The following is an 11,128-nucleotide window of genomic DNA, read 5'->3' as shown; positions in this document are numbered from 1 at the left end:
GCGACATCTAGTAAATTAAAGACAATGGTTAATTAAAAAAAGAAAAAGGTATTGGTAAATGTTCATCGCCGATGAGGGGGAGGGGCCATATTGAATCTCGCCTAGCAGGCCACATTGAATGGAACAATCTGAGTCCAGGGAGAACTCAATCACAGGCCGAACAAAAATTCACTGGCACTGAAAATTCCAAATAGAGATCTCATTGTGCCACTAGATGACAGCATCGCACAAGTGGACAAAACCAGGCCAACCAGGCTTTTTCCGTGACCCAATATCTACCAGCTGCAACCTCTCAAATTGTTTTGAATAAAAAGTGGCTTTCATCCTAAATGATGTTAAAACACATGGACTTCAGACAAAGTGATTAGAAAATATATTAACCAAAAATCACAAAAAGAAAATGTAGCAGTGTATCGACAAACAGGTTTTGGCACAGATGAATCTGAAGCGAGCCTCCAGAATCACAGTCAGTAAATCAACAGAAAGAAAGAAATTGGAAATCAAAATCCAGCAGAGAAGCTTGCTACTCCTACAAATTGCACAGGGCATCAATGTTGAGGGTCAACGGACTGCCTTCATGTCTCATGATGATCATTATTAAATGATTTCTGTTTTCTCCAATTGTTGAAACAACAAACATTTCTACAACATTACACGTGTGCAACCAATTACTTTAAGTGTTTAACTATTTTTCAAACATGGCTGACATTATCGAAGCCGGTGACACGGTCGTCGTTGGGCAGGATGAAGCGGATGTGCCGGCTCCTCTCCCATCCGCGGCGGATCTGTCGGAGCTGTTGCGCAATACAGGGCAGCAGGAGAATGAGGCGGACCAACAGAACTGAGACAGGGAGGATGAGGACCACCATGAAAGTGGGTGGCAAGAGGAAGCGGTATTGGCTCGGGTCAAAGGCGCGGTCCCAGCCGAAGAGGAGTGTATGCACCGTGGCCATGGACAGGGTGCAGTAGCCCAAAGTGGACTGCAGGGTGTGAAAGAGATTTCGTTTATTCATGTTTCATTTATTTACAACCGAAACATTTTATTTACAACTTGAAGAAGAGTTTTATACCTGTGCCAATTTATAGTGTCTGCTGTTCACTGGGTCATAGGCCACTAAACAGCCACAAGCAAACACACTAACCTTCGATTCATGACCGGAGCAAGTGGCACCAGTGCTATCCAGATTACCAGCGGGCGCAATTACAAAAAAAAATTCCCAAGTTGACTCAGGTATTGGTCAAAGATCCAAAGTAGTCTAGCTCTTCCCTATTCTCACACAGGCCAGAGATGAGTGTCTCTTTCCACTGGATGTGAACTTCTGCTTTACAAAGCCTCAATTCAAACCACTTATCCCCATTTGGGCACTGAAAATACAGTGACTACGCTACAACATGAGCTTTTCGTTTTGTTAATGGCAGATCGAGGCAGCTCAATCAAACTCGAGCAAATGTGTCAATAGCCAAAGCTAATTAAGGTTTTTACAAATGATGCTTAAAGAGTCACTGAAACTGAACTTTAAAAAAAAAAAACGGTCAACAACCATTTTGAGAATGAGAGCTAGTTCTTTGGTATTGATTCCACACACACTTCTGAAAGAATACATTTGCTTTAACTTAGTGGTAAACCTTCTCATCATTTTGATGCCCGCTAGCTTTTTTCCACATGCTAAGGTTTGGTCATGCACTTCAAACACTGACCAAATTTATTTATTTTTTTGGTGTCATCTCCACATTTACATCAATGCAAGTGTGATTTAAATAAGAATATCAATACAAAAAAAAAAAAAAAAAGGCATCTCACAGTTGAGCTGTTTCGGCCTGGCCAGGGCTACTCATGTGGCCCGCCGGCACCATGTTGGTGACCTCTGCTTTGAAATCATTGATATTTGCATTATTCACCTTAAATAGTTTGAATGTGGGTGCTTCACTTCTTTCAAAACTTTTCAGTTACATGTTTGAGCGAGTAGTTGACTCAACTCATTCAAGATCAAGTATCTGTCCTGAAGCGCTGCGCTGCACAGGAACATTCATCGCTGGCTAATGCTGAAAGGATGGCAATAATTCATTGCTGGCCTCCAGGTGGGACATGACTAATCTGACGGCCAGAGGATTAGTTTTGTGGTGAGATGAAAGGGGGGCCAGGGGACAAGGAGGAGGAGAGAAGAATGTGTGAGCCCCAACAATGCTGGCGGCTTTGAGTGTTAGCACCCGAACTGAGTCACCTGCAAAAGTGCAAACACACAAATTGTTTGGATGTCTGATTTGTCTTCACAGGAACCCCCTCAAGAGCATTTATTTTCATTTCTATTGTCTAAATGTGTCATCTGTACTAAAATAATTGATCCCAATGCTAATTTTGACATTCCTGTTGTGGTTCCTTTTGGTTTATGTAGTCGTGGTGGGGTGGAGTTAGACACCCAGTCTTGGCAGATAACCGTCATGTTTATGTGACAATTTAAATGTCAAAACAAAAATTCACCAATTCAAAAATTACAATCAAATGACGAATCGGTCATTTATGTCTCAGTTCTTCTTTATCGTAACTGAGCCGATTGCATAAATACGCCAATGTTATTGACACTGAATATATTTCCAAGGTGAGCAGGTTGGCTACATAGTTTAACCAAGTTCACAATTTTAACTTTTCACAGCTGCCCTGACCGCTTCCTTCCTCTTTTATTTGTATGTACTGCCACTTCGTCCCGATACTGTAAATTTACAAGCTCACGTGCCTTTGTCGCATAGTTTTGAGTGACAAATCAAAATCTGTCGACAGTACATATTTTTGGGGCCGACACCAACAAACTATCACATCCTGCCCACACACCTGATTGTTGAAAAGAAAGCCAGATACCAATTTATCATTCATCACCGGGTTGTCAAAAACTGACCTTAACCTCCTGTGGCTTACCTGTATAAAGCTGAACTCTCGCCAGTTGATGTTGTCAGCCACGGAGGGCAGCGAGGTGATGGCCAGCAAGGAGAGCAGCCCGAGCGCGATGATGCCCACTGAGACGTACAGCTCCATTCTCCACACCCCCTCGTCACTCCACGCGTCCTCCACACCCTCTTTCACCTGCGCGCCACACGGTTCCACACATGATTGACAGAACACCCTAAAGCAGCAGGTGTGGTCAGATCACTGGGTTCCCATTCACCTGTTTGAAAGCATCGTTGAGCAACCTGAAGCGAGCTGACTGCCTCATGGGCAGACATAGACTGTAGATGGCGTGCATGGCAGCACACAGGAAGCTGCACAATCCAAACTGCTTCCTCTTGGTGAGCCACTTGTCGAGCCAGTTAGGAAAGCGATCGTATTTGGTGCCCCGCCTTAACTGGACCAACGCGGCAAGCAAGCCCGGCATGTAGACGAGGGCAAGCATCACCAAGGCGACGGAAGGTAAAGTGACATTCACAGTTTCAATGGGCATTTTGTAGAAGACGCTCTTCTTCGCTTTGACGAGTGGATGCACGACATCACGGACAAAGTTGTAGAGGTAGAAGAAGATGAAGAGAATCAATGTGATGAGGATGGGCGTGCCCCAGGAAGGAAACAGATAAAAGGGGAGATTTTCAATCTCCCGAGAAGAGGAGAGCAGACCCATATCCACAGGACAGAAGCCCATCCTGCGACACATTGCCAGGACTGTGCTCTTGGCCTTACTGCTGTCACTGCACAGGAACACCTACACAAGAAAGATGACCAAAGTCTCTCGCTGGATTCTTTCATATCTCAGGCATCAGAGGTAGAGCAAGATCGCCCATAATCCTACCTGCCTGCTTCCATCTCGAGATCCGGTCTGAAGCACCCATGCTGAGATTGTGTTCAAACCTTTCACTATAAAGCTCTCAGGAAACATGTCAGCCAGTCGTTCGGCATGGGATGGTCCGGCTCGCTTGATCTGCGAGCTGTTGCTAACATCCACCAGGATCTTTCCAGCCAGCGCCGTCTTCAGCTCCAACAGGGTGGCGTGGTGCTCAGGGAAGATGGCGACAAAGACCACATCTGCTTGGCTGGCTGCCTCCAGCTGGGAGGTGACCTGGGTGACGGGGAAAGAAATGATATGAGTCTGTTCCCCAGTGTGGGGCAGAACTCTGACAAGGCCAAATGACAATCAAAAGCACTTGTTCGTTCGTCCATCCATCCGTTTTTTTTTTAGCGAGAACAGGGGTCCGCAACCCAAAATGTTGAAAGAACCATATTGGACTAAAAACAAACAAAAATAAATGAATAAAATAAAGTAAAACAACAACAAATATGTCTGGAGTCGCAAAAAAATAAAAGCCTTATATAAGCCTTATAATGATGGAGACACATGATGTATGTATCTATATTAGATAGATGTATTAGCCTCCTATCAAAATGACCAAGTTGGCTACAAATACACAATGAGCCTTCATGATTAAATGTTTTGTTTTTTTCCCGTGTTTGTTCAAATAACACGCCTGCCTGCTGGTTGCATCTGTTATTAGCTGAATATGAATAGCCGGAAGTTTATGTTGGATGATGAAAACTATTTTGAATAAAACATAAATACTGTATCTCGTTCTTTTTTGGACATAAATAAAATGGTTTTGTGACATTTCCCAATCAAAAAGAAAAACTATATGAACCTCGGACGCTACTACTTTGTGAGTGGATGGTCAAGGGAACTTTTGCATCCCAGGGCAAAGTCTTTCCACTCCCAAGACACGAGACAACACTAAAAATAGATTACCTTTCGGACTCACATATACACTAAGGCGGCACAAAACAACTCCGGAGTGAACAAGGTTGTGTTTGTTGTAATGTCTTATTTCGCATATGCGACACATGGCGTCATTGATAAATCGCGCAAATGGTGACATTATAGTCTATCACCGATTTTGCATGAAATGCAAAATATCGACCGATTTCGATCAGTGTAAAGTCTAGAAGGATAACACAAGACATAACAAATGGACAGAGGGTGGACCTTTGAATCTGGGATACACTGTTCCATTCATGCGATAGCAACTCAAATACATATCCAAACCAAAATTGAATTGGTTCTTTCTTGGACCATTCTCCCAGCCTGTAGAACAGTAGGCTTTTGTAAAATCCTGTGACTTAAATAACCATTAAAAAAAAAAAAAAAAAAAAAAAAACATCGGAGTTTGAATCTTGGCTCCAGCCTTGCTGTGTGTATTTTCCATGTTTTTCCCATGCTTTGGCTTTCTCTAGATATTCTGGCTGTCTCTCACATTCCAAAAACATGCATGTTAGGTTCACTGAAGTCTAACAATCGAGAAGTGTTAAGCGTGAGTGTGTAAGGTTGTTTGCCTGTTTGTTTGCCTGACCACCAGTCCAGTGGGTAAATGCCTCTAAATACCATGAAAATTATAGCTGACTAGAAGCGGGGCAAACATGTCAACACAGAGAATAAAAATATTCACGACAAACAAGGTAGAAAAAGATTTTTACTCCGAGGTCTAATACAGTATGGAAGTAATTTTATGGATTTAGAATCAACAACAAATTGTGTCTCACCTCTGCCTCTTCAGGGAAGAGCGCAACAGCGTGTTTGGGGGTTCGACTCCCGACCACCACCCGGTAGCCGGAGGCGACCAGTCTTCTGGCAAGTGAGCGGGAGAAGTCGCCAGTGCCCAGGATGCCGACAACTTGGGTGTCGAACTCAGACATGCAAACCTCAAGCGGCCTGCACCTGCCCTTATCGTCTCCTCTCTCGATTAAAGCTTGTTGCATCTCCTCAGGCATGATGAACTGACAAACAAGAGAGGAGATGCATCTTTTTCTCTGTTAAAAAATGAACCCGTGGTGTGACAAATGATTCTCCACATTGAATTGGGGTTACATCCATCAAACTGCTGTACTATCTCAAACTGTTGTACTGTATTATCTCTGCATCTCAAACGACATGTGGTTCCTCTCTAGGATCGTATTTAAATAAATTATGCCAGCTCACCGACACACTGGAGATAAACTAACAATTCAAACACGAAGATAAGAACTGATAATTGTCGATGTTTTATGTCATATTGTCTGTTGGAGTGTTGTCATTCTATGTTAAATGTTCTGTAAAGCTGTGATGAAAGCGCTATATAAATAAAGATGTATTGTGTTGTGTTGTATAATTAGATGAGTCCCATGTACATTCTTCGTTTGCGTTAAGTGGCCCACTTAACACTCTACTCGGGCCAACCGCAGAAATTATTCTGAATGAATTTCGTGCGACATCGTTCAGTACAACCGACATTATTATACGGGTACTAACTGTGGGAGCTACATGACAATTAGGAAGGCCAAAGTTCAGCGTTATTTTGGTTGCCGCTAAGCTATGTTGAATTGCCCAGCGCTGCAGTTCAATGCGCAACATTACAACACAACTCTTCAAGCGAAAAGTGGTTTAAAATTAGTTAATGTCATGGCGTCTTGTCGGGTGTCCTTGGTCGAAGTCGAGAAAGTTAACTTCAAAAAAGTACCTTTGTGGAACATAACAAATTGTTGGGTCGATCACAGAAGATTTTCGTACAACGTATAAATATGAACAATAATAATCAAGCAGTAGTAGTAGTCGTCGTATGCTTTCGCGGAGCACTCACACCGCTGCTGTTTCTCTTCCTGGTGAGATGACGACAGAGCCGAAGCCACGCCATGGCCGCGCCCCCACATGTTGAAGGAAGATAAAATAGCAAAAGGCGTGTAAGTTGTCTTCGGGGTGTTTACACTACATTACCAAAAGTATTTGCTCACCTGCCTTAACTCACATATAAACTTAAGTGCCATGCCATTCCTAAGCCATAGGGTTCAATATGATATCGGCCCACCTTTTGCAGCTATTACAGCTTCAATTCATCTGGGAAGGCTGTCCACAAGGTTGAGGAGCATGTTCATGGGAATTTTTGACCATTCTTCCAAAAGCGCATTGGTGAGGTCACACACTGATGTTGATCGAGAAGGCCTGGCTCTCAGGCTTCACTCTAATTCAACCCCCAAGTGTTCTTTCGGGTTCAAGTCAGGACTCTGCAGGCCAGTCAAGTTCATACACACCAGATTCTGTCATCCATTTTTTTATGGATCTTGCTTTGGGCACTCGTGCACAGTGATGTGGGAAGCGGGAGGGGACGAAATGTATCGTTCTCCTGGCAAACTTCCAAACTCAGATTTGTCCATCAGATAATGATGGTGATTCATTAGAACACGTCTCCACTGCTCTATAGTCCAGTGGTGGCGTGCTTGACACGACTGCATTTGCATTGCACTTGGTGATGTATGGCTTGGATGCAGCTGCTCTGCCATGGAAACCCTTTCCATGAAGCTCTCTGCATACTGTACTTGGGCTAATTTGAAGGCCACATAAAGTTTGGAGCTCCGTAGCAATTGACTGTGCAGAAAGTCGGCGACCTCTTTGCACTTTGCGTCTCAGCATTCGCTGTCCCTCCTCTGTCAGTTTACATAAGATAAGATAACCTTTATTTGTCCCACGCTGGGGAAATTTGCAGTCTACAGCATCAGAATTGTGTGTGTGTGTGTGGGGGGGGTTAGTAAAAAAAAAGTGTTGCATGCACAAGTAAATGTTTCAGAAAAAGAACTGTACACAGTATAGAATGCAATATAAATATAATATATAGATATACAGTAAGCATACAGTATATGCAACTGCATATATGCAGCATAAGGTGGCTGAGCTTTTTACAATGGTTACAGGTTTTCACGTATGTTTATTCAGCAGCCTGACATGGCCTATGACTTCATGGCGGAGTTGCTGTTGTTCCCAAACTCTTCCATTTTTTTTAAATAATAAAACCAACAGTTGACTGTGGAATATTTAGGAGAGAGGAAATTTCATGACTGGATCGGTTACACAAGTGGCATCCTATAACAGTTCCACGCTGGAATTCACTAAGATCCTGAGAGTGACCCATTCTTTCACAAATGTTTGTCTGCATGCCGAGGTGATTGATTTTATACACCTGTGGCCAGGCCAAGTAATTAGGACAACCGATTCTGGTCATTTGGATGGATGAGCAAATACTTTTGGTGGTACAGTACAGTGTATTTGTCACCATTTCATCACTTGACTTGATGAAAACACACATCTCCGTCGTGTCATAAAACAACTACAGGTTTGCAACAATTTGAAGTGCTTTTGTGTGGCAGTTTAAGGTCCTCTCAACAGGTCTGCTGTCCCCCCTAGTAAGTGTCAGGGGTCCCTATCAAAATCATTTTTTGTCCATACTGTGTTAGGTTTTCACAAAGTCATTGTGTATTCTATAACGCAGGGGTCACAACATGATCCCCTTGGCACCCCATGGACCACATGAATCGCTAGCCGGCAGAGCTAGCTCACCAGTGATGGGACGTTGTGATTTTCTTTGAAAATGTTAACACTGGAGAAGATTTATAAAGACAGTGTTACCTTTTGATATTGAGGGAAATCATTAAACTGATCAGTGTCTTCTCATAAATGAATACTGTATCATGAATTATTCACCCTCCTATTATCCTTAAATATTATTAACACATTTTACCCTGAGGGTCAATTTGACCCCAGGGATAGTTGGCTCCACAAAATTATGTACATTCATTTGTTGTTAATACATTTATTATTTGTTGTTTATTTGCATGTATTATTACATACATGTTTTGTTGTTTATTTATTGAATACATTCTACGCCCTTGATAATAAAAACTTCAACTCTCCTCCAACATCAGGTCAAACTTTTAAATTAGAATTAATGTATCTTAAAAAGTTTTTACACAAATTTTAAATTTTCTGATAACATTAATAGCCACAAGACAATGAAACCTACTGCTTTTGGTGATTAAATCACCTTTCCTGTAGCGTCACCATCAGGTGAAAAAAATTCTGTTTTAGAGTTACGGTCTTAAAAATCGTTCATCCAGATCTTTTCCAATTAGGGGTGTGCATTCATGACTCTAATAGACCCCGCCCTCTCCATTCATGAACATGTTTATTAACTTATTTTTATCTCTTTTTTTTGTCACATATGCATTTCACTTCTAGTCACATCTAGTCTACTCGCATCTAGTCTCACTCATCATTCCTCATTAGTGATCTGGGTATTGGGACTGGCAGTGGCAGAGTTTAAGTTAGTTTTTTTTTTTTTTTTTTTGGGGGGGGGTCCATGTGTGTGTGTGTGCGTGTGTGTGTGTGTGTGTGTGTGTGTGGCGGGGTTTTGACGCTTGCCAAGTGTCTTGTCCACGTTTTGTCCCAATGGGGAAGTTCGGGTCTCTGTCTCCCTCTGTATGTGCCTTACTATCGCTGCAGCAGCTGTTGATGCTCTTGTTAAGGCACCGTTTCTCGCAATCTGAGGTTCCATCAGTGCATTACCCAGTTGCTCCATAAAAGTCCTCCTTCCATATTTTGATGCAAGCTTGCTGTTGACATCAATTGTCGAAATGGACAGCGTCCACGAAATGCAACCAACAGTCACGTGAGGTCCTGGATTGTTATCTGTTAGGTTGATTGTTTTTAGTTATCGTACATTTGCATATTATTGATGATGAATTGATTATGCTTGCAATGAAGAACGCTTATGCCTGCAATGATAAATTGATTATGCATGCAATGAAGAATGCTTATGCTTTTAATAAAGATATAATTATGCTTTTAATAAGGATATGCTCACATTTATAATAAAGAATGCTTAGTGCACTGTGTGACAGTTTAGGGTCGCAACCACCTTTCCGAGAAAGTGGTTGGAAAGAGATAAGTTCTAAGACAAAACAAGAGCAAGGTCAGACGTGGATGGAGCTGTCAACACCAGCTGTAATTTGGTGTTTTTGTAATGATTGCACACATGTACATAATTTTCACTCACATATACACACACAAAGTCAAACAAGTTCAGTGTGTCTTCAACAGCCCTCACCCTTTAGGTTGGACATACTCATGAATTAGATTCCCAATGAGAAATAAATGAGAGGGCGAGCGGGGAGATCCTTGGGTGACGTGCAGAGAACTGAAACCTAAAGCTTCTCTTCGTTCCCCCCTCGAGTGATTGGCACTAGAATCCAGTGTGTCCTCTCCTCATTGGGTCTTTATTATGAATGTCTAATTGATAACCCTTACATTATCATATTATCTTTCCATTTTTTTTTTTTTGGAAGGAATCGTGTCTACTGGTCGTTGAGAAACAACGGGAGGGTCAAAACTCTCATTCATGAGATGAGAACGCCTCAGAATCAGGGTCCTCCTCAACACAATCCTCTGTTTCGGACACATTCTCCTCGATATCACTTTCACTGGCAAAGAGCTGTTCCAAAACCTCATGGACAGTAAACCTTTTCCCAGAGGACATTTTCAAGTGAGAGAGCATGTAGAGTGCAGTATACACAGAGCACAATGTGGAATGATTTAGATAGAGGGCTGTTGTGCAGGGTTCTATTTGTTTGCTCCTCCCTTATTTTGCATGAACTACCAATGTCCTTGTGGGAAACTAGTTATTTTCCCCACCCCTTGTAATCTATCAACTCAAACGTATCAACTCTGCACCTGCAGGTGTGGGGATGTTCGGTCACAGACACGTTTTCTACAGCTAAAACAGCTTTGGGTCAAATTGACTCCTGAGGATCACTATTTTCGTGTGTATGTGGAAATGCAAAAAAAATTCAAATAAGCAATAAATTTTACTGGCTCTTTCTTATCGTCATGCTGAGCTGTCCTTGGTGCCCACACTTATTCCATACTTAACACCCAGGGCCCTCTATTTGTACATGGTGGTCTGAGGGCTGAGCCACACAATGCGCCTTGAGTGTCATGATGAAGAGAAACATTTTATTTTGTTTCATTATTTTACTTACAGTATTGGACTAGTATTTTTTTTAAAGTATTTTCCGCATCTTAATGTGGTGTTGGCTATTTGATAAACTGGCCCTGGGATTAGAATCATGAGCAAAAGCAAAATTATGTTAAAGGATTTCTGACCGAAGGTTACAGACTGTCAACATGACTTCATCATGTCTGCCTTTGCCACTTGCAAAAGGTTGAATCCCTCTGGCTCACAGCAGTGCATTACTGTCACGCAACCCCTCTCCACACACACACACACACACACACACACACACACACACACACACACACACACACACACACACACACACACACACACACGCGCACACACA

At 42.4% G+C, this 11,128-nt stretch overlaps 1 protein-coding gene across 2 annotated transcripts; it reads right to left on the bottom strand.

Annotated features, from left to right (window-relative positions):
* Positions 1–356: 356 nt before the first annotated feature.
* On the bottom strand, positions 357–6,634 carry steap3 (STEAP family member 3, metalloreductase). 2 transcript variants are annotated; one of them, XM_019873858.1, is made up of 6 exons: positions 6,583–6,634; positions 5,510–5,743; positions 3,774–4,040; positions 3,159–3,686; positions 2,912–3,076; positions 357–980 (listed from the first exon to the last, which is right to left on the bottom strand). In XM_019873858.1, the coding sequence occupies exons 2-6, from the start codon at positions 5,735–5,737 to the stop codon at positions 693–695; spliced, it is 1,476 nt and encodes a 491-aa protein (XP_019729417.1). In that variant the 5' UTR covers positions 5,738–5,743; positions 6,583–6,634; the 3' UTR covers positions 357–692. The 2 variants fall into 2 exon arrangements, with proteins under 2 accessions (XP_019729417.1, XP_019729416.1); XM_019873857.1 differs by having other exon boundaries at positions 6,463–6,626.
* Positions 6,635–11,128: the final 4,494 nt, after the last annotated feature.

This window comes from Hippocampus comes, unplaced genomic scaffold (assembly GCF_001891065.2).
Source record: "Hippocampus comes isolate QL1 unplaced genomic scaffold, H_comes_QL1_v1.1 scaffold445, whole genome shotgun sequence".
Taxonomy (NCBI): domain Eukaryota; kingdom Metazoa; phylum Chordata; class Actinopteri; order Syngnathiformes; family Syngnathidae; genus Hippocampus; species Hippocampus comes.
This window is presented reverse-complemented; position numbering and strand designations above follow the sequence as displayed.